Consider the following 22,443-nt stretch of genomic DNA (forward strand, 5'->3'; position numbering starts at 1 on the left):
ATCCTCAACAATGACCTACTAAATACAATAAAATACATTTCAATATTTTTTTGTTTTAAAAAAAAAAAATGTGATCCAGCATCAATGAAGAAGTCTGATGAGGCAGAGGACCCTGATGTTTCAGAAGTTCAAAGAAAGAAGAGCAAAAAAACGTGGTCTATAACCCCTTATGAAAGGCAGGGTAGAGAACAATCACATAATATAATCAGAATCACAAACTTGCAGCCATAAGACATGTTTGGGACAAATGGGTGGAACGTTTGACACTGGTCTACAATCCAGGACCCAAGGTCATGGTAGATGAACGACTGGTTCCATTCAGAGGGCGCTATCAATATATAATATAATATTAATAAAATACATTCCCAGTAAGCTTGAAGAATAGGATCTGGGCAGCTGATGATGAAGGAACAACTATGCTTGGAATATGCAAATATATACTGGTATACTTATTTCATAGGAAAGCATATGTGGTCAATATTAACCCGTGACACAACAGATGTAATGATTATTGCTCATTTTAACATGTAAGAAAAAACAGATTTATATATTGGGAATATATTATTATTTTGGGAATTACTTTGCTCATCATGAGCCTCTAATGGTCAGATAATATATTTGACTGTTCTGTTCATCATAAACCTTTGTTAACCCTTGTGTTGTCTTTACATTCTGTATACTCCCCTTGTCCTCCGGGTCAAAAATGACCCGCCTTCACTAAACCCCTAAAATAAAGAAGCTTAATAGAATTTTTAACACCAAATCTAGTTTGCATGAAGAAACAACCATTCGTCACAAACTGTATATCTGTGTTTTCCCTCTTCACAGTGCAGAAAGATTGCATTTATTCAGTGGACCCCCTCTCGTTTTTATTACAACACTGCTGTCATAATTGTCTTCTTTACTAAAGTAGAATAGAAAGTATTTTCAATATCCTCATTTCTTAAACTAAAAATTATTTGTATGCTGTAAGTTAAATGTGGTCTAAGGTAAATAAAATATCAAAGTAATATATATATAAAAAATATAAAATATAAACATAAATGAATTCAAACACAGGTCAAAATTGAACTGTCACACAATATGTCTACACCCTTTTCTAACACAGTAGGAGGATTAATAAAAGGTGTGATTCTTTGAGCCAACATTGAACTTATTACGAATTTTTTTTCATCAAGATTATATACATATTATTTTATAAAATATAGTCTGTCTCTGGATGTCTCTTGCCAAGATGACACAAAGACCTCACAAGCTAAAAATTTGAATTTAATGCTTAAATGTAAATGGGCTTTTAGTACAATTAGAATTAACTGTATAATTAAGCAATATATATTCTTTATGTGGTTACCTTTTCACTCCTTGCAATTAAGTTTTAAATAATTGTGCAGTTACAGTGTGATGAGGCAACTTACGTATTGGGCAGTGAACTGTAAATGTTATCATGAATATGTTTCAATAAAATAAAACACATGATCAAGATATATTAAAACATATATGTTTTAATATGTATATGTACTTGTACATTGAAACTTTTTTTTAGAAATAATTTAATGTAATTTTGTCATGAAAGTATATACAGTGTATTGATGTCATTTAATTATTTAAAATTACAAAAGTTCAGGCAATATACATAAAAATCTATATATACATATATATGTACAGTACAAAACATAAATTGGAATTATATAGTCATATTACAAGTGATAGTGCATTAGTTTGTGTGCTTTAAATTATCACGCTTTAAACTTCACACAAGTGTAAAGAGGGTCCTGTATGAAACATTTAAAAACATGTCAATGATTGCATCAGACTTCATTCATTTAGTGATAACTATTTGTGTACATGTGACTTTATGTTACAGCTGGCAGCACTTTTAAGCAGTGCATTGATCCTATGACCCATTTCTGAGGACTGGGCTTTGTTCAGGTGAAACTGTGGCTGGTGTTGAGCTTCCACTTCCTCTTCCTGACTCTGTTGTGTTGTCCTCTGCTGACCTCAGGTCCTGTAGTGTGTCTGGTACATGCAGATCAGGCTCAAAAGCTGGATTGGTCTGCCCCTGTCTGTGTCTCCTCTGAACCTCTTCAAAGATCTGAAGAACCTTCCCAGCAGGAAAACAGGGGCAGACAGCATTAGTGTGAGCATACATTAAACTCTGTACTCAGAATGAACAGAACAATATATTTATATTACCTTGGATTTCGGAATGAGACCCACTCTAAAGAAACCAATGTGTCCCGTGTCAATCTTAGTGCAGTCGACCACAGTAGATGCAATGTTCTCTGGGGAGGGGCCATCACATAGAACACCATCCACCTACCAAGCAAAATGCACAAAGAGTTTACTGCAAAAACAAAAAACAGAAGTACCTCTTGTATTTAACAAGAGTAAATCATTGTCATTACCTTGTCTCCCAGTTTGGCATAAACTTGGTTGTGGTGAGTTGTGTCTGCCTCGCCTGTAGGGTTAGCTGAGGTTACTGCGATGGGCCCCACCTGCAGAAATAAGAGGTAGTTGTATTCACTACAAGCTCTGCTAACAAGTTTCACTCAGAGACCCGCAGTGTTTCTCATACACTTACCAGATTAATGAGGTGGGTGGCCACAGCACAGTCTGGGTTTCTGATAGCTATGCTTTGTGGAGTCCCTATGTGTTTGGCAGCATCTCCCAGACCAAAAGTGTCCATCCATGGACCTGTGTGAGACAAGAAACCAATGTGATGCTCAAAATACACCCACCATGCAGCATAAGGCGCCCACATAGGCAAAGATAAACACACACATACAGAATCTTACACATTCAAGTAAGCAAACATCCACAAACGCACACATACCTCTGAGTATAACCATGCTAATGGAGGAGGGCCACGCAGCCTGCATGAAGTCCAGCAGCAGAGGGCTCATTAGGTGTCGCACTGGCTCCAGCTGCTTGATGGAGGAGATCCACATGGACATGGGTCTGTCCTGCGCCTGCTTCTTCACCCTGATGTCAAACACAACAATTAGAGAGTAATGAGAGTGGAACAATTAATGAATGCAGATAAGGGCATGTTCATGGAAACAGAAACTTACTTGTAAGCTTTAACAACTGCGTCAGGCCTGTTGCAAGCTGCCACCAGGACATAGACGGTGTCAGTAGGCATTCCACATATGCCGCCGTTTTTCATGATTTCTGCAGAAGAGAAGACAAACATCTCACATCACATACATAAACAAATGTTTATTTTAGAAATCATCATTGTTGTCTTTTATATCTCACCTGCAATCTGCTGGACAGATGTGGCCTTTCGGGCTGGTACATGTGGACAGACATTGGCGCCTCCCCCAACACCTCTCAGCTTGAGGAAAGGTTTCCCAAAGGGGATCTGGGGGGACTGGAAGGTGCTGTTGAAAAGGTGGCCCAGGAAACAATAGAAACTGACGAGACCAAAGATGATGGTGACTCCTATGTCATAACCAAAAGGCAGAGCACCCACTGCTTCCAGCAGGAAGCTAATGAGGATGAGCTGGAAGGTGAAGGCGTAGACAAACCAGGCGATATTTAGAAACAGCGCCGCAGCTGTCACTAAAATGTTAAACAGCATGAAGGTAATGATCCCGACAGACACATTGAAGCCTCTGGTTTCACCGTACAGGCCTCCGTATCGTGTCAACCCCCACACTGTCCACATCATGCCATAGACCATAAAAACTGCACTCTCAAAGGTTTTACCCCGAGCGAATGCAACTGAGCCACAGAGCAGCTGGAGCGCCCCACCAGCCACCACAACCCAGGGCAGAACCAGCACATAAAGAGGATTTCTGTCACCAATTGTGGCTGTGACAGCAAAAGCAGCCAATACATTGCAGGCGTGGCCTAACACCTCAGCATCTGCATATTTGGAGTAGCCCAGGTGAGGTGTATGCAGTTCTTTATCATGTGCTCTGAGGGTAAATCTCTGCATCCTGGTTACTAAAGCCTTGAAATAGCCCTGCCCTGTGGGAATCATGGTACTGGAGACCATATTGAAAGTGGTAATTAAAAGCATGCAGGCAGAGACCACAAATATAGCTGCCTGTACACCCTGAGTGCCTCCTTGGAAGAAGCCTTGCGGCTGGGCTGCAATGGCAATACAATAGGCAACAAAGAATAATTGGTAGAGCCCCTCCAGCAAGCTCTTCTGACAACTGAACAGAGCCAAGACGAAGAACAGCACAGAGAAGACGACAGGGAAGGGAACAGGGGAGAAAGGCTGGATTGAGTAGAACGATAAGAGAGCGCTGTAACCTTCTGCAAATCTCAACAGAGCAGTGAAGCCATAAAACGTGGCAACTAGTGTGTCCATGGCTCGATAAAAGAGGACACACATGCCGAGCTGGTAGACTCCAGCTGTCCACAGCCAGGGGACATGACCAGTGAAGAGCCGGGGGACCACACCTAACAGAGGACAGGCTAACACAGAGGCAGACAGCAAGTTCATCACCAAACCCACTGACACAGCATCGCTGCACCCCTGGTTCTGCTCTGTTTTCAGCTCAGCTTTTCTCTTCAGGCCTGTTCCCGGAGGTTCCACTTTGCCATGAGTGATGATGGACAGCAGACGCCCAACACCAAAGTAAACACCAACCAGACAGACGACGAGGTAGTTAGCAGCTGTGGCAGACTGACCAAAACCTGCAGCTGACAGACCGGCGATTTGATGGGCACATGCTAGGCTAATGCCGATAGCTATGACAGCCAGAACTGCTTTCTTTGCTATGAGTGCAACACTGCCGATGATGAGCAGAGCTAAAGTGAAAGCTGCCAGACCAGGGATCAGAGAGGATCTCAGGTCTGTGGGCTGCAGCACTCCCTGCCCCACCAGGATGTACACCAGACCTGAACCACACCACAGGGCAGAGACAGTCAGACACACAGACGAAAACAGCTGGGCGTAGGACAGACTGCGGCATATACCTAAGAGACAGAGAGTAAACAGAGGAGAGAGACCAGGGAGAGGATTACAATTTTTAAACTACAACAAAACAACTAACAGCACAAAACAACAAATGAAATAAAACTTGTGATATTCAGTCATCAAAACCAACCTGCATAAGCTAAGAGGGCTGCAATGATGAGGAGCAGAATCCCCAGTGCAGTGTAGGGGATGAGGTTTGTTTCAGGAGAGCTGCCATAGTCATTCACCAAAAGCAGGAGAGAACCTACAAGTTATAACAAAAGCCATTATGTAGAACCTCCTGTTGGTAACTAAAAATCTAAAACTCAACTTAGGTGCACTGTTAGAACAGTTTTTTTTTTTGTTTTTAGTTTTAGTTTTAATTCTAATTAAAATAGAGATGTGATTTTACACTCTCAGTAGCTAAAAGTATGAGTGAAATTTCCCTGATTTTAATTTCTTTACACTGCTATATTTTATGAAGGTACTTAATAATAAACACAATTAATTTTTTTATTTTATGCTTTAGCATCAACAGCTAGAAACTCAAACAACATGCTTTTTAAAAGTTGATACTACATTAACTTGTCACTCAAGTTTTAGCTGACACATAATTATCAATAAGAAGAGAGTTGGTTCCTGGCTGCTTTCAGTAATTTTTTTTTTTTTTTTTAAGGTTTTAGTGTTCAAACATTATGCAACATGCTTTTTGAATTTTGATACCAAAATACAAAAAAGTCGGATATTTAGCATATTCATATGCAATTATTGTTAATAAGTAATAACATCACAGCAGAAAGTGGGCTTATGACTGTTTGATTCAAATGTTTAAAAAATCGTAACTGAACAAGGGAAATAAAATCTTACCGCCAGAGATGCCCAGGATGCCCACGGACACATGCAGCGAGCCGAGTTGAGCCATAGCAGGAGTGTGTCTCTGGAAACGTGTGGCTGCGCTTTATACGTATGCGTGTGACGTCATAACGCAGCAGGAGAAACCTGAGAGGACAGGCTGCACCTCACAGGGAAATAACACGGATCCGTCACTGTACAGGGAGAAAATAGGCTTCTCCCATGTTCCCGCATATACCAAGTGTCTGTTGCTCAACTGCAGTATTATGATACATCATAGGCAAGGATATAATGTTAGCCAATGGGTAAAAAAAAACACCTGTGTTATATACTTCATACATTAATATTACTTAAAGTCTAAATATCAAGGTGCATTGTTCTTGCGTGAACACAAAAGTTAATAATTGAATTTAGAACTTATAACCAGTAAATAATAAGTAAAATGGATCAGGTGATTTGTGTAACTTATGTGTTATATTTCTGGATAAATCTTATTCATCTTATTCATAAATACACGTGTGATTTTCTTATATCTCCTCAAATGCATTACTTGAACAAAATATTGAAAAATTTGAGCGCATAAAGGTGTTTGACCCGGAAAAATTACTTTTCGTTTTGTCTCAACCACAGAGCTTTGAATGTAAGCCTATAATAAATCATTAACCATGAGGTTTAAATGTGTTATCATCTCTATTGTTCATTTAAAATGTTGAGAGGAATGATTCAGCATTTTTTTTCCCAACACAGGCCTCACATATCCAACAGTGTTCCTGGTTTCCTGTAAGGTGCATGATGTCAGCTTTTTGGTGTGGGAGGAGACAGGAGAGGCAGGCAGGACTATAAAGAGTCTGCTTCAGAGTTCAGCCAGCACACCTCTACTAAGCAGCTCGACTTAACACAACTTCCTGGCTACCTGCATATACAAGGTGAGATCTACAATATCTACATTATCTTTACCTCTGCTACAATTCAACAGCTGCTTTCTATGTAATACTTTATTAACAAGCAGATTGATTTTAGACAATAATGTTATAAAAGCAGCACTATAATCCACGAAAGGAAAGGGTGAAATGCTAAATGAGTGTCTGATACATAATCATCTTATGTATTTATTCCAGCAGAGACTAAAACTTCTTCCTGTAACTTCTCTTTACTGGTGTCAACTGTGTCACCTGGCAGCAGCAGCAGCAGCACACCTGAGACTCCTTTCTCACCTGGCTCTGTAAATTTTTTATGTAAACATGTGCAACAGGTGGCTGAGGCACAGTGCTTAGTTAATCAAATGCTCTTCATATCTGATAGTGAAACAAATAAGGGATAACCACTTAATGGTGTCAAAGTAACAGAAGTTATGTAGTCTAGATAGACTACATAATCTTGAGAGTCTATATGTGCTTTATGTGTGTGTTTCATAGGAATCATGGTGAAGCGTGTTGCAGTTATTCTCGCAGGCTGTGGCGTCTATGATGGCACAGAGATCCACGAGGCCTCCGCTGTCCTCGTACACCTGAGTCGTGCTGGAGCAAAAGTAAGAGCGAGAAAAGAAGAATAACAAACTTATTGCAGTGTATTTATCTTTCAGTTGTTTTATCTTAAACATCAGCATCCAGTCTCATTTTGAGGGCCCTGCAGTATTCACATCTACTTTTTGGCCCATTTATTTACCAACAACGGAGCAGAGTCAGCTTTAATAACAACTTTAAAAGGACTCAATATGGAAGTTTTTTACATGTCAGTGTTTCATTTCAGGTGCAGATGTTTGCCCCGAATGCAGATCAGATGCACGTTGTAAATCACTGTGAGGGGAAGCCTACAGAGGAGAAAAGAAACATCCTGCAGGAAAGTGCCCGTATCGCCAGGGGTGACGTGACTGATCTGGCAAAGTTAGATGTTACAGCATTTGATGCAGCCATCATCCCAGGTGAGACTATCATCACCGTAAATAAACACCACAAGGTAAAATATTTTACAATTCTCTCATCTTCACTTCTGTAATACGAACTGTGTGTTTTTAGGTGGTTTCGGGGTGGCTAAGAACCTGAGTGACTGGGCAGTGAAGAATAAGGACTGCACCATCCTGCCACAGCTGGAGAAGATCATCAGGGCCTTCCACAAAGCGGGAAAGCCGCTGGGCATGTGCTGCATCTCCCCCGTCCTCGCTGCCAAAATCTTGCCTGGCTGCGAGATCACTGTGGGACAGGACAAAGAGTGTGAAAAGTGAGTGAAATAGTTTGTCACCATCAGATGTCTATGGATATATACATAAAAAAAATGTATTCTACAGTTGTGTCTCTCTGTTGTCCTCTTCAGGTGGCCGTATGCAAAGACAGCAGGTGCTCTGAAGGAGATGGGCTGCAAACATGTGAACAAGGATGTGGGAGAAGCTCATGTTGATGTCAAAAACAAGCTGGTCACCACCAGTGCCTTCATGTGCAATGCTCCAGTTCATCAGGTTTTTGATGGAGTGGGTGTCTTGGTTAAAGAGACACTGAAACTGGCTTAAGAAGTCTCTTCTGGATGTTTGGTTTTATTTACTGCAAAAGCAGCTGTTTGGGATTTTATATACAAGCACTGTATCTAATATTAATCTGGTGGTCTTAACCTTTGAGCATTTGTGTGCTATACAATCAATGTGTTGTCTTGAGATTTTGAATAAATGCTACTTTACAAATTACATTTCTTCAAATATTTTTTCTTTAGTAAAATAAAACAATGGCAACCACAGGACATGTACAACATAAATACTGTCGGATAACTTTCTCATATACATATATATATAGTGTATTAAGTTTGGACAGAACATGACAGAGAGCTGGTCAGAAGATGAAGATTTTAGTTAAGCAGAACCGACATTGAGATGTATGTGAAGGGGTAAGAAACATCTGTAGCCAGCAAATCCTCACATGGTTTAACGTAAAGTGGTTTAAACATCTTACTTCGGAACATCCTTGGTCTTCATTTTGCTTCAGGGAAATGTATCATTATTTCCAAATTATTCCAAGTTTTGTCAGCAATTTTTCCCTATGGAAATGAATGGACAGAATGTTCAGAGGCTAGAGTGGGTGACATCTCACACAGAGCAGGAGAAGGTGTTAAACTGTTCAGAAAAGCTTAACTCATCCCCACAAATTTCACTCTTCACGCATCATTTTTTGCCAGATCGTAAGCAAATTTGTCTAATTTGACAAAATGTGACTATCAAAGCACAGTGACATAGAATTAAATGAAACCAGAAATCAGGAGATTAACAAAGAGATTGGTTTGTTTTAAATTGCTGCACCTCCTCCATTTTAGACACAATAAGCAAATACTTTATACCACTGCATTCAGCTGAGTCTGCTCTCTCAGAAAGTATAAAGCTTTAGGTGATAGCAGTTAACATTAGCTTTGTTAGCTTTGATTTGCAAGCCAGAGTTTGAGAGGTGTGTCCCACCACAAACCTTGTTTTAACCAGGTGTAACTAAGGAGTAGCCATCACTATGGAAACAATTCACTGCAGCTGGGCACACACAACGGATTCAGATCAGTTGATTAGATTTGCACACACACATAAGCACAAAGAGAAACAAAGATAAACAGACACATAGATATACAGAGAGACACACAAAGACACAAACGTTCAAGCTACCTGGTATTGCCATAACACCAGCCCAGAGCACCAGTCATCCATTAATCATTTCAGTTTAACTCCAGCTGTTCCTGAAACAGTTTCACCCTCTTCCTAGACATTAATTCAGCTTTTTCACAATCTTAATATATTTTCTTTAACCACAGTTACATGCACATTTAAGACCACTCAATGCAGTTTGAATTACACTGTAAACCCCAATCCATCTGCTTTTCAATTTTCATTTTAATATGGTCATAGAACACCCACACAAGTATGTGTAAATGAAAATGCTAATTGGATTATTACATTGTTATTTTCATTTTTACTCAAATAAAGCTTACTGTTGGATGTTGAGTCACATGGCTGCTGTGCCGAAGAGCAGCAGAAGCACATTGTCACAGGTGAGCTAACTGGACAGCTCACACAGGTGCCCTGAGTGTTCTTTGTTCTGTGTCCTGAGCTCATTCTCTGTTTGTCCTTCAGCTAAGCTCGTTCCCTCTATCATTTCACCTTTGTTCCTGAGTGCATTGAGTGAGAAATTTATTTCATTATATTTCCACAAGTCATGTTTATTTTGTTGTTAAGTAGTACATCTAATCTCGCTTTATTCTGACATGATTATGTATTTAAAGTGAGAATGCACTGATGTACTGATTTTGATTTGGAATTGTTTGTTGATTTATTCAAGATAATATGATAGAGTGTGACTTGTAAGCACGCTTTCTATCATTTGTAGAAGTATAACCACTCAACTGTAACCACTCATACCTGAGTGACAGCAAGGAAAAGATTAAATACTTTCAAATGGAATCTGCTGACTGCTTCTCCTGCTTCGCTCGTATTCATTAAAATCCAATGTAATCCTAGAACACACACTTGTGTGATAAATTACAATGTTATGATGGAATTACCGTTTCATTTTCAAGTTTACATGACCATTTTAACAAAGTCCCCTATAGGCTTCAATAATGAAAATGAAATAATTTTAGTCTGTTATTTTTCTGCACCAAATATATTATAATCATGGATTGTAAATTTAAAGGAGAACCAAATCCTTTTTAAGAATTCACATTTCTTATTCCTGTACCCCAGAACAGTTTGGTCAGTATTTGTAGACATGCAGCAATCTCTCCTAAAGTTAGAGAATCTTTTAAGAACCTTAAAATGTCACCCCAGTTTGCCTTATAGCGAGTGGGCGGGGCTCTAACGCTGCGAGGCCATGAGGCTCGAGCTGTTGTAACTTCAGTGTCCCACATTGTGTGGGAACTGAGCGCTGAGTCTTACACAGTTTTCTGCTTTGTATCTGTACACAGATTCACAAAGGAACTTCCTCTTTCACAGTGTCTTTGTGTTGCCTTACCAGTGGAATCATTTTTTTTACACAGTCTCCTTTTTGTTTTTACAGATACAAATCTCTTCTATGCATGCACTTTTTTTAAACTTGAATTTCTCACAAAGAATTATTTCACATATTTACGAGGCTCTTCATTTACATAGTTTGGAAGTATTTGAACATCACTTTCCAAGCTCAAAATAGTTTTGACCCTAATTTGAGCTAATACTCTCGGTGGTAGACAGGACAACATGTTGAATTCTAGCGGTTTAAGCTTTAAGGTTAAACATGGTCTGTTTGGTGTTTGGTGTGACCAGATGTTTGTTAGGTGAATTACTCATGCAGATTTATTTTACTTATTTATTTTTATTTCAGCTGTACTCAGAACTTCCATGCTGCACTGCACTGTACTATACTAAAAGTTTTGTGTGCATAAATTGAGTGAGCCAACAGGGATTCATAGTGTAGGCTATAAATGAAGCAATGCAGCTTAGTCTCTCTATGAATACTTCACCTCATGACTCACATTTAAACTTCTTTCACTGCTTACACTACAGTTTACATTCGTCATCACTGTTCCTTTTTTTTCCAATCTCTTCATACTACTTCAACAAATTCAAGCCAGCAACACAGTTTAGCTTCAGCTTGTGCAGAAGCAGCAATCCCACTGGGATTTCTTCAGAAATTGCATTTTCTAGGTACACATATAGAATTGTTGGTTCTGGAACTTCTACTCCTTATTTTGCACAGGAAATGGAAAAAGTGTGTGTACATTTGTAGGGGGAAACATAAATCTGGAAACCTTTCATGATGTAAAACAAGATTTTCTCCTTGCGGATCAATAGATTATTACAGCCCAGAACTTTGAAGTTGTTGAACTTTTTTTTTTGAATATCATACAGTACATTGTTTTCCATTTTGACAGGTTTTTGTGCATTAAATATACAAAAGGATAAAGAGATAACAGAAGCACAACAGGGTTTCAGGTAAGAAATAAGATATTTATAGAGCTCAGTTTCAGTTTACATCACTCTGGTGAACCATGGAGTAATTAACTTTGACTTCATCTGTGGATATTTTACAGATTTCTGTGCCTGTGCCTCACTGTACCAAAGTGTTCACTAGTGGATTCTGAGGATTTTGTATTCATTTTACCAAATCCTAATTACAAAAATATACCCCCACACTGTCTTCTGGATCATATTTCAATACTTATGCAGTTTGTTAAAGCACCACAGCTGAAATTCACTGACTGACCGGGTTATTCTCACATTTATTTTGAAGGTTTATGAAACAGTCAAGTTAAATATGTATGTGGCACAATACAATGTCCACTTTTTCTGAACAATAAAACAGCATTTTATCAATTCATTCCTTTTCACAGTTGAGACATTTCAATACTATACAACAAGCTATACGATAGAGATTTGTAGTTATTTTTTGATATATTATATAATTCATAAACATAGAACAGACATTTCTTGTAAGTATGAAATATGACTGTAAAGTGAAAAAGTAACTGTAACTTTCAAGTAGGAAGAACCCAGGAAGTATTCATGTGCTTTTGCCTGAGAAATGATTGTACTGATCGGTTCCACATGCCAACATTGTGGCATGAAATTTCCTGGGACGATCAGGATCCTATGAGGAACAGAAAGAGTCAGGATCAAAACACAATGCCAGTGAATTTATAACCTGCATGGAACATAGAAACTAATTTATACTCATGTTTGTCTCACCTGTATGGGGTAAGCACAGGTGGGAACGTAACGGATCACAAACCCACAGCGCCTCCTCTGGGATGTGTTGGCATCACTGGCATGGACAAGGAGTCCATCGTGGATCTTATAAAAAAAAGAAAAAAAAAATCCCAAATCCTAATTAATTCACTTTGAATTGTACTCACACCTTTTCATAACCATGTCATCAAAAACAAAAAAATAAAATGAACTCACAGACATCTGCCCAGCCAAGAGAGGGCAAAACACAGCTTCATCAGCCTGCACCAGCTCCTCTGGGATTTCCTGGTTGACTGACAGCATGTTTCCAGGGCGGATGGCTTGACGATGAGGCAACATGCCAGAGCAGTGGCTGCCTACAGGCACACAAAGAACAAAAAGCTCAACTCTGTGAAACACGTTGTTGATTTCATGAAGTAAATCTAGTGTTGTTATTCCACACATGATGGAAAATAAGGTAACACTTTTCTTTAACGTTTCACCAGGACAGTTGCTAAAGGGATAAATGTACAAGAGAAGCATAAATGAGCAGCTGAGGTACCTGGGATGACCCGAAGGGCTCCGTTCTCTTTCAGTGAGTCATCGAAAGCGAGCCACACAGAGAGAACAGGGCCGCCAGCAATACCCCAGTACCTGTGAACGCAACAATTACAGTTAGAAAACAAAATGACGCAAAACAAAACCTTCCAGTGTTTTTTTCAGTATCTAAAATCTACCTCATATCCTGATGCCAGGCCACGTATGGAAGTTCATTCTCTCCAATACTCCCATCAGGTTTGGTTTCACCTTCTTCGTTCTCCATGATGTTGGCTGGTTTGAGTGCTGGGTATTTGCAGATGAAGCGGGAGTCCAGCAGGATGACGTCGGGGCCCAGGATGGCTCTGACCACTCGCAGGATTTGAGGGTGTTTGGCCAAACCCATCACCCACGGATGCTGAAGGTGAACATTGTGGAGGCTGTACTGGGTGTACTCTTCACCTGGAGAGACAAGTATATGACACCCGATTCACTGACAAACAGTTCAACACTTCATTATATCTTTCTTATGCTGTCGAATTTAGTTTCATGTAGAACAAGATGGCTGTGTAGAGATAAATTACACAACTATAATACATTTCGGTCACATCAGTTGTTCCTATGGCTAATTTCTGCACTCCTGCTTTCGGTGATTAACTCCCAGACCAGTGTATCTTTCAGTGGTACTTACCAAATTCCTTCTCCAACTCAGAAAATGCATGTCTGGCTTCTCTCAGCTCCGTCTCGTTCAATACAGGCAGGGCTGAGAGAAAGCCCTGCTGGTTGTAGATCTCCTGCTGTTTAACCGTGGATGTAGTCATCTCTATTAGACTGTTTCACTGCTGATGCCTCAGACTTTCTCCAAAATTTATAAGGTAGAGACCTTGGCGGGGGGAACAGAGAGGGAAAGTGAAGTGTAAGTAAGAAAAAGAAAATGATATTTATCCTGTTTTCCATCTGGTTTTCAAGACAATTTGAACTTTAGCTGTTTATGGAGACATACAAAGAAAGCATGTCCTGCCGCCTGGCCTGATGTGAAAAACATCTAACCACATATAGGTGGGTCACAGTGAACACCACCTTATTCCTCCTGTCCTTTAACACAAATATAACCCTGTGACGACACCTGAACCCAAGAACCAAGTAAATTTGTTAAGTTAAAATTATCTGTTGGCCTAAAACAGGCCCAGAAAAGAACATTGCACTTATTACAGTAGACAAGGCAAACTCTTTCATGACCATCTTTTGTATTTTTTCATGTTAAATCTTACCAGTAAGTAATAACTACAACAATTTCAATAAGCATCTTATTGTCTCCATACCTGTCTGCTGTTCAGTCCTCTCTAACTCTCTCTGAGACTCTGGACTTTGGATTATATACCGCTCAGAGCATCATCAGGAAATTCCACTTCCTTTTTCAGCTCATAAAATCCTCCTAAAGTCTTATATGTCACATGTGATCTCACATTTCAAGAAAAACTAAACAAAACAAATTTCATGACGTACACTTTGAATGCATCACCACACATTGACTGCACAAAGACAAAAAGGTATTTATTAACTAAAGTAATATGAAACCTTTTCCTTTTAGGGGCTCCGCGCTGGGATGCTGTAATCTCCATACACATGGTGTCACGTTTTACCACCTGGGAAGAGACAGATTTATAGACACAGAGGCTATTTCTGGTGCTGCCCTTTATTTTGAAATTGGTCCAGACTGATATGACTGATACTTTTTTTGTTCACACAGAAACTCATTATTCTGTCAGATGAACTTTCCCAATCATTACAGCCTCATATTCAACTTCAGTGAAGGAACGATGACTGATCACAGGACAAAGACATACAGTATTTCATATTCTGTGTGATGAGTGTGTGAACATGGATGAGTCTCTGAGAGAAGAGAAAATCCCATTGGTCTCCTTTCACATTAATGGACAATTTTGGCTTCTTTTAACAGTTTTTTCCCTCCTTACAGTTATCTTTTTTTGTTTTATCTTCCTTACTGTATGTGTGTATAAGAATATTAGTATAGAAATATGTCTGTGCCATTTTACATGAATGGTGTGAAAAGAAAAAAAAAAAATTAGGGCTCCCTCTTACTGGTTCACTTGGTGTGTTTATTTTACACGTCATTAACAAACTGTTAGTTTAAAGAAAAAAGAAAAAAGTGATATTTGAGGATGCAGATACTGTTGTGTGGTCATGAAACAGACTTCCTTCACAAGGAGAAACATGTGTCCTGGAGCCCTTGCGGTTATTAGGACACCCAGCTGCTGACACATGCTGTCATTTTCATTCTATACTGCGTCAACGTGTGTATAAATTAGATTAATCAATAATCCGATCACTAAATTAACAAAAATGAAAACAATATAATAGATTAATACTACTACAGTGGTGTATGAAATGGACTGTGTGTCATGTGCTTTAATACAAAAGACAAGGATTTTTTTATAGTCTCTGACAGGAACTTTTCAAGGATGCTGAGAAATGTACCGAGGGAAACCCCAGATCACTCAGTGGCCCCTTTTGTTGTGTGATGATATGTGTCAGGAGTTTCAGTGGACCAATGACCGGGAAAGAAAAGCAGAAAACCTTTCAGCTTCCTTCAGTGACAGAGCAAACATTAAATCTGCAGCACACTCCGTGAAAAACCACTGCTCCTCAACAGCTGTTCCTGGGGCTTCCCGGTGTCACTGTAAACACATTTATTATGTGTTCTAATGAGACTGAGAGGAAAACATTTCACAGAAGTCAAAGTAAAGAAACAAATACCATAGATAAGTCGATAAATGTGGGTAGCTTCCTCCTGTTGAAGCAGTTAACAAACCACAAGCATAATTAGATCAGTTCTTACAATTTATTTTATTATTCTGACTATTTATAGCTTTTAAAATATAAGACATTACAATAAACATCAGGGTAAATATAGAAACTTAACTTTAAAGAAATGTATATATTAGAAAGAATTATTTTAGATTACATTAAATATATATAAGTACCAAAGTTAATAACAGTGTGAGATATATATCGAACAGAACCCCCTATAAACTATAATCTACAATTCAACTTTAAGTTTGTATTATTTTCATGAAGCTTACCAAGGATAAACCTTGAAGAACCAGTGAAGCACTTGAGTCCACATTTGTTCATGTTGGGCTGCTTCCATAAACTTTTACTACATGTTATTTACTGTCAGCATTAATCAGATAATGCTGCTTTTATAGAGAGAGAGGGATGAAATCCAGTGCTAAGATTACATGTAGAGTCCAATTTTCCTTGTGGTGTGATGTGCAGCATCTCTATAATATCACTGTGCAGGTTTTTCCAAATGAGAGTGAGTACAAATCATTGAAACATTTATGATTTTCACTTTCCCAGGTTTAGGCTCATGCTCTTAATCTTCATGTGTGTACATGGTCATGATTTTTCTCTCCCTTGGGACCTCACTCTGATTCTTTGTCCCTGTTCAGGTGCTTGGGGCAGAGTGGGTGGTGCTGTTTTCTTTTCTCTCCGCTTTGTGTCCTCTTGTCTCCTCCTAGTGGCTGCTGTTCATTATTGCAGCGGTGGATAAGCACAGGGTCCTTGTTTGCGGGCGTTTTCTTTAACAACAGCCGCTGCAGCATCTGTTTGTCAGACCGCTCCCGTCGGAAGTCATCCTCATAAACCTTGAGCTGTAGCAATGTCAGAACACCAGACAGAGTCAGTAAAAGAAAAATGAAGAAGATGTGGAGTTGTGAAAATGTCTCATCAAAGGCTTTTTTTTTTTTTTTAAATTAAGCTTCATTTTAGATCATATGACTACTACACTATGCTTAAACTTCCATTGCACTGCCCATACAGTAAATATTTAACTATATTTAGCGTACACATCCCACATTTAACCCCTTCACCACTGGCACTGAAGTCTCTCATTTGATTGACACAATTAACAAAATAATTGCAGCACTGCATGAATATTCATTTGCCGAAGCACATCAGTTTTTTTTTTTTTTTTAGGTCAAGATCAAATTGCAGATACATGTAATCATTTATTTTTATGCGTGAATGTGTTGGTGTATGTCATATGTATTCGTGTGTGTGTTTGTGTGCATGTGCACAAACAATTAGAACAGTACCTGCTCTTGCAGTAGTGCCACCTGTTGACGCATCTCCTCCCTCTTCTTCCTCAGCCTGCGGTTCTCCTGCATTGTGTGTTTGTGGTCGTTATGCTCCGTCTGATATTCTGCTTCATAAATCTGGGTCTGCTGATACAAAACATCAATATGGCAGTGAGCCAGTATCAAAGCCATATCTTGTGACCTGCAGATATCTATTGTTATGCTGTGAGCAAATTTCAGAGAGGTACAGAGCCACCACTTGGTGGTGCAGTTCACCATCTGATTGCCCCTCCTAAGCATTAAGCAAATCTTTCCCTGGCAACAGTGAGTTGACATCAGTTCTGCTCTCATCACAATGATGCTGTGCCGAAGAGAGCAACCCACCTGACATCTTAGTGCCTCCAGCTGCTCTTTTAGATCCTGCACTTCTCGGTGGGAGTCTCCCAGTGCTCCCAGTGGGGTATTGCTGCTTTGGCTTTTTCCCTGCCATCCAGCCTCTGCGCTTGAAGAAGCTTTGGAAAAGGAGGAAGGGTTGTAACCAGATAAGTGGCTGGGTGAGAGGTCGGGATCTCTGGATGGTGGATTGCTGGTGGGGCATGACACAGGATCGCTTACCACAGCACTGAAGCTGCCCTTTAGTGAAAACAGAAGACAAAGTGATGATGAGAGAATATTGACAGAAATGAAAATGCACAATCTGATCAGACGTGCAAATCCACGGACAGATACCTGTCTGACAGTTGTGCAGGCTCTTTCTGGGTGTTGCATCCTGCTGTCCACCAGCCTGATGTATTCTTGCAGCTCCTGGTTCTTCTTCAGCTCCTGCATCAGAGCCTGCTCATAGTACTCTTTAGCGCTCTGCAAGCCAAAGTGAAATAGTAAACAGCCCACATGAAACCACAAATGTTAAACCTGTATATGATAACTCACAGTTTAGGAATCCCCCCATGTACTGTATCTACACCCACTTTTGAGGGTCTATACCAGTGCACCGATGCAGGGGCTTTGTAGCATGCTTGAAGTACTTGAGTGTATTTACCTGTTGGTGCTCTACTTTGAGCAGCAGTCTACTGTTGAGCTGTTTGATGGCAGAGTTCTCCAGCTCCAAAGCCTCCAGCCTGTGCTGTAGACCCAGTGTGGCACTCCGGTACACCTGGTCCCAGTCCTCATTCAGCTTCATCAGCTGTAACACACCACCACCACCATCATCATCATCATCACCACTGCCATTGCCCCTGCTGCAGCCACTGATAGCATGATTCATTTCATCACTATTGCCATCATTGTCAGTCCGTCCTCACAACAGCGTGTGCATCAGGAAGTCAATTCAGGTCATTGAAGTGAGACGCTCTACGCTCACGTTGTTGTGAGGACAGACTGACATGACAAGTTTACGTCAATCCAGAGAATCATTTTCAGTTGTCTCCATTTCATTAAGCAGCAACTTATTAAAATCTGGAAGCCAAGGTTGTATAATCGTGAAAATTTTACTTTAATGATGATTCCTCACAGCTTAGCATCAGTTTTCACACAACACCCACAGTCCTCCTCTGGTATTCAGAGGAAAGTAAAAGTAATTGCCGACATCAGCAGTAAGGTGGTGATGTACCTCCTTGTTGACTCTGCGGAGCTCAGTGTTCTTGTTCAGCAGCAGCAGTTTCTCCTGGTCAGTGGAGGTGACTGTCATACTCTCTGTGATCAGAGTGACTTGCTCCTCTGTGGACAGCAACCTGTCACCCACGGGACTCACATCCTCTGTCCTGCACACACACCGACACACGCATTCAGTTTATACATGGACACATACACAGAGGATATGTGCCATAAATAAAGTCATGATGATGAAGATTAGCAGTTGGTTTCCAATAATAAGCAAACACATGTACGCACACAAGAACGTCAGGGCACTTTTGAACACCCACTCGCATAGAGTGCACTTACAGAGAATCGAATTGGAGTTATTATGCACGCCCACGCACGCGCACACACATGCATGCACAGTCACATTATGCACTCAAGACACTCAGATACACACACAGAGTGGTGGATTTTTCTGCATCTGCTACTCTGGCCAATCAAAATCTCTGTTTACTATCTGCTATATATTTGCATATCGATAGCCTCTGGAAACAATGTGTGATGATCCCTAGAAAATGTTGATTTCTATTAAACCTCTTGGAGAAAAGGAAAATATTTGCAAATATTAATTAGTCAAAGCAACTTCCTTTCCACCAGCCCTGTTGTGAGGTCTTGTCCAAAAGGAATAGCTGACAGAGAGAAAGCGGAGGGCCCAGGGGGAATCAGCTCAGGGAAGAACACACAACTCGGCATGCTGCCCCCAGGGCTTCTTCACACAAACATACTGTAGGACTACTGTAACCTCAGAGAGCTAAGTGCTACAAAGAATCGATCACCTCTGATCCCCCTTAAGGCTAAACTCCCCCACAAACACATGCTTTCATCCACTTACGTAGTGTCCTGCTATGTGAAAACTGGTGTTACACAATTTCAGAGAGTTATATTCACAGATCGAGGCAGTACAAATAGGAGGATGTAGGTCTATTTAGGGCTAAAATGACATTTAAGTATTTAGCAGTTTTCACAACATGTAGTCCCCTGAGGCATTATGGAAATATGAGATTAAAAATTCTGTCTTCTTTGGCTTAAAAATATACTGTCATGTCATGTGTCATGGCTATAGCAAGCAGTGGGTATAACTTAGTATAAAGACAGGAAATGAGGGGAAACAGCTAAAGTGGCTCTGTCCAAAGGTAACAACAACAACGAAAAACCCCAATTAGTTGCAGATTTACAGGGTGTGTGGGACTATTTCTCGCCTGGGACCAGTGATTTTCTGGAGTTTCCACTGTCTGCGTGGCAATGTTGCAGGGATGACCCCCTTGTAAGAACACAACTTGTTTTTACACTTTGATTCTTGGTAAGGGGGCTACCGGGCTAGCTGTTTCCCCGTGTTTCCAGTCTTTATGCAAATCTAACCAGCTGCTGGCTGTAGCTTTATATTTTTCTACGTAGCCTACAAACATAAGAGTGGTGTCAATATTCTCCTCCAACTCTTAAAAGGAAAGGTAATTAGTGTTTCTCACAAAATGTTGAACTATTTCCTTAAGAAAACTTCTCAAAGTGCCTGGATAATGTTCGAAAATGTGTTTTCAAGATCAAAACAAGGGAATTTTCAGAAAAGATATCATCCAAGAGGATATGTTCTCCATGAAACATATTGCTGTCTGTGTGAAACCTACATTAGACATCATACATCAGATCATCAAAAAAGGGGTATTACATAAAAGGAAAGTTGACCCAGAATCAAAATATTTGTCTAAATCTACACTCCAAACCATATGTCATCCCTATGGATTCAACAAGGCAGGAAAGGGCTTTAACGAAGGTTGTTTATGGCCACTAATGAGGGAATCATCCACAATGAACCAACACGGCCTGCGGTCTAGGATGAAGGCAGAAGCTGAAATGAAATGAAATGGAGTCTGATTCTAGTGGCCAGTATGAGCACAAACTGTTAACATGTACATGTCCAATACCGTCTTGGCAAGTCAGCAACGTGTATTCAGCCATCCTATTGGGACCACACCATGCTCAATGTCTCTCTGATCCGGAGCCTCTTCTCTAACAGCTCCTCTGACAGCCGATGTACACTGTGTGACCCAGTTTTACAAAGTTTTCAGTCGTATGCCGTCTTGGAAGGACACCAAAACGCCACCGCCTCCCGCAGCAGTATGCTAATTCACTGTCATGGCATTTGATAAAAAGAGAGATAATATCTTTCCTTCTTGCTCATGGCAACTCTGACAAATATCACTCTAGATAGATCTCTGTGTGTAGCTGGTCGATGGCTGTAGTCGGATCCCCTTACGCAGGAGAGAAGTGTGAAGTTTCACAATTCAACATGGATATTTTAAGGCAGACCAATCATTTGTGTAGGTAGTGTGACCACGGCACTTACCAAGTGTGCCCACATTAAAAAACATTACTATTAGTCACTTAAATATAAAAGAAATAACATTATATAATAGGTATAATTTTACTAGTTTTTCTTTTTACATGTTGGTGTGTCAGTGTTGTGAAAAAATGAACTGAAGCCTCTTTATGACCTCACTGGAAACTCCACAGCCACTATTAATTCCTCCGCTCACTAAACAGCTTCATGAAACATCGCTCTCATTATCAGAAATACAACTTCTCTATGCTGACAGTTTCATACTGTTTCTACAATTTGATCAAATTGATCAGTCTCAAACTGTATATCTAAGTAAGCTTGGTAAACTAAGAACATTAGATTATATTAATCATTGTTGTACTCAATACAATACTTCTACAATAAAAACCACCTTATTACTTACTGTATAAGATTTAATATTTTTTGTCACTCAGTGAAATGTTGGTAGAGTTCTTACATTAAAATTGTTACATATTACATTATTAGGGGTCCCTGTTTTTGTGCCCACCCTGGTTGTGTAGAAATAAGAACATACATACCACAATGCTTCAGCTGATTTATGACTCTGTTGGCTCTGAGGGAGGCTGCTGTCACTCTTAGGTGAAGTACCTTTCTGTGTTTCTGCTGCCGCTGATGAGGATGATAAAGATGAAGAAGATGACAAAGACAGCACGTCTCCATCCATGGCTGATCGAATCTTCAAATCCTCATAAAGTCTCAAACAAAATCAAAGCTCCGCTGTACGCACAGGGTGAAGCTTCTCTTCATAAATCCTCCGCTAAGCATGAGGTGGAAAGTAAATACTGTCGTCGGTTCTGATACGTAGCAAAAGAGGAAGTTGCCGAGACCAAGAACCACATGATGCGAAGTTTAGAGAATAGGAAGTGACACAACCAAACTGTTTCAGCTTTATGTTAAAGAGGGCCTGTCCCTCTGTGGTGAGTTGTCTAAACTAATGTACCTCACACAATGTGATTGTAATTTTTACTGAGTTGACATGGTGTTTAGTTTTGACATTATTTGGAGAATCAGGGAAACTCCACTCAAGGGTAGGAAGTGTTTGTATGAGTGTGCGTGTGTGTGTGTGTGTGTGTGTGTGTGTGTGTGTGTGTGTGTTTATGCTTGTGTCTGTGTCCTAGGAGACTGTTGCTTGTTAGCTGAGCTGTTGTGTCTTATGTTTTCAAATGAGCAATTCAGGAACGAGCTGAGAGGTGGGGAGCTGAATAGATATGCATAATTTCTGCATGATTATATATTGCAGGACGTGTAATTGATAATAATGGTAACACATACATTTATTCATGACAAATAATGATAGGGTCAAGCTGATTGCATTCACCACTCTGCTCATTACTGGGATTGAGGGAAGTGGGCTGCAACAGGTTAATTAGTAAATCACATG

The 22,443-nt window shown here is 40.0% G+C and overlaps 4 protein-coding genes across 5 annotated transcripts; 1 reads left to right on the top strand and 3 right to left on the bottom strand.

Annotated features, from left to right (window-relative positions):
- Window positions 1-1,482: 1,482 nt before the first annotated feature.
- LOC130173415 (uncharacterized) lies at window positions 1,483-5,880 on the bottom strand. Its single transcript, XM_056382679.1, has 9 exons — window positions 5,783-5,880; window positions 5,067-5,180; window positions 3,259-4,935; window positions 3,072-3,171; window positions 2,834-2,982; window positions 2,582-2,694; window positions 2,406-2,495; window positions 2,194-2,316; window positions 1,483-2,101 (listed from the first exon to the last, which is right to left on the bottom strand). Exons 1-9 carry the CDS (start codon window positions 5,835-5,837, stop codon window positions 1,895-1,897), a joined length of 2,628 nt encoding a protein of 875 aa, XP_056238654.1. The 5' UTR covers window positions 5,838-5,880; the 3' UTR covers window positions 1,483-1,894.
- Window positions 5,881-6,588: 708 nt separating this feature from the next.
- LOC130173420 (glutamine amidotransferase-like class 1 domain-containing protein 3, mitochondrial) lies at window positions 6,589-8,441 on the top strand. Its single transcript, XM_056382684.1, has 5 exons — window positions 6,589-6,693; window positions 7,183-7,295; window positions 7,517-7,688; window positions 7,783-7,984; window positions 8,078-8,441. The coding sequence occupies exons 2-5, from the start codon at window positions 7,188-7,190 to the stop codon at window positions 8,268-8,270; spliced, it is 675 nt and encodes a 224-aa protein (XP_056238659.1). The 5' UTR covers window positions 6,589-6,693; window positions 7,183-7,187; the 3' UTR covers window positions 8,271-8,441.
- Window positions 8,442-11,963: 3,522 nt separating this feature from the next.
- LOC130173418 (L-threonyl-[L-threonyl-carrier protein] 4-chlorinase-like) lies at window positions 11,964-14,075 on the bottom strand. The gene is made up of 6 exons (XM_056382683.1): window positions 13,657-14,075; window positions 13,166-13,427; window positions 12,991-13,082; window positions 12,666-12,805; window positions 12,450-12,554; window positions 11,964-12,351 (listed from the first exon to the last, which is right to left on the bottom strand). Exons 1-6 carry the CDS (start codon window positions 13,784-13,786, stop codon window positions 12,265-12,267), a joined length of 816 nt encoding a protein of 271 aa, XP_056238658.1. The 5' UTR covers window positions 13,787-14,075; the 3' UTR covers window positions 11,964-12,264.
- A 1,739-nt stretch (window positions 14,076-15,814) lies between these two features.
- Window positions 15,815-21,856, bottom strand: si:ch211-153b23.7 (uncharacterized). Of its 2 annotated transcripts, none has more exons than XM_056382681.1 (7): window positions 21,581-21,856; window positions 18,678-18,828; window positions 18,108-18,251; window positions 17,798-17,926; window positions 17,453-17,701; window positions 17,087-17,215; window positions 15,815-16,642 (listed from the first exon to the last, which is right to left on the bottom strand). In XM_056382681.1, the coding sequence occupies exons 1-7, from the start codon at window positions 21,724-21,726 to the stop codon at window positions 16,415-16,417; spliced, it is 1,176 nt and encodes a 391-aa protein (XP_056238656.1). In that variant the 5' UTR covers window positions 21,727-21,856; the 3' UTR covers window positions 15,815-16,414. The 2 variants fall into 2 exon arrangements, with proteins under 2 accessions (XP_056238656.1, XP_056238657.1); XM_056382682.1 differs by having other exon boundaries at window positions 17,087-17,212; window positions 21,581-21,853.
- Window positions 21,857-22,443: the final 587 nt, after the last annotated feature.

The sequence above is a fragment of the Seriola aureovittata genome, chromosome 8 (assembly GCF_021018895.1).
Source record: "Seriola aureovittata isolate HTS-2021-v1 ecotype China chromosome 8, ASM2101889v1, whole genome shotgun sequence".
Taxonomy (NCBI): Eukaryota; Metazoa; Chordata; class Actinopteri; order Carangiformes; family Carangidae; genus Seriola; species Seriola aureovittata.

Excerpts from the sequence above, each read along its gene's own strand:
- si:ch211-153b23.7 (XM_056382681.1), bottom strand. The coding sequence starts at position 21,726 with ATGGATGGAGACGTGCTGTCTTTGTCATCTTCTTCATCTTTATCATCC. Across the intron at positions 17,216-17,452 it reads TGGAGGCACTAAGATGTCAG|CAGACCCAGATTTATGAAGC; the intron begins GTGGGTTGCTCT and ends GTTTTGTATCAG. Across the intron at positions 16,643-17,086 it reads TGGCACTACTGCAAGAGCAG|CTCAAGGTTTATGAGGATGA; the intron begins GTACTGTTCTAA and ends ACATTGCTACAG.
- LOC130173415 (XM_056382679.1), bottom strand. The coding sequence starts at position 5,837 with ATGGCTCAACTCGGCTCGCTGCATGTGTCCGTGGGCATCCTGGGCATC. Across the intron at positions 4,936-5,066 it reads AGCCCTCTTAGCTTATGCAG|GTATATGCCGCAGTCTGTCC; the intron begins GTTGGTTTTGAT and ends TCTGTCTCTTAG. Across the intron at positions 3,172-3,258 it reads ATCTGTCCAGCAGATTGCAG|AAATCATGAAAAACGGCGGC; the intron begins GTGAGATATAAA and ends TCTCTTCTGCAG.
- LOC130173418 (XM_056382683.1), bottom strand. The coding sequence starts at position 13,786 with ATGACTACATCCACGGTTAAACAGCAGGAGATCTACAACCAGCAGGGC. Across the intron at positions 13,083-13,165 it reads GCCTGGCATCAGGATATGAG|GTACTGGGGTATTGCTGGCG; the intron begins GTAGATTTTAGA and ends TTGCGTTCACAG. Across the intron at positions 12,806-12,990 it reads AGCCCTTCGGGTCATCCCAG|GCAGCCACTGCTCTGGCATG; the intron begins GTACCTCAGCTG and ends GTGTGCCTGTAG.
- LOC130173420 (XM_056382684.1), top strand. The coding sequence starts at position 7,188 with ATGGTGAAGCGTGTTGCAGTTATTCTCGCAGGCTGTGGCGTCTATGAT. Across the intron at positions 7,296-7,516 it reads TGAGTCGTGCTGGAGCAAAA|GTGCAGATGTTTGCCCCGAA; the intron begins GTAAGAGCGAGA and ends GTTTCATTTCAG. Across the intron at positions 7,985-8,077 it reads CAGGACAAAGAGTGTGAAAA|GTGGCCGTATGCAAAGACAG; the intron begins GTGAGTGAAATA and ends TGTCCTCTTCAG.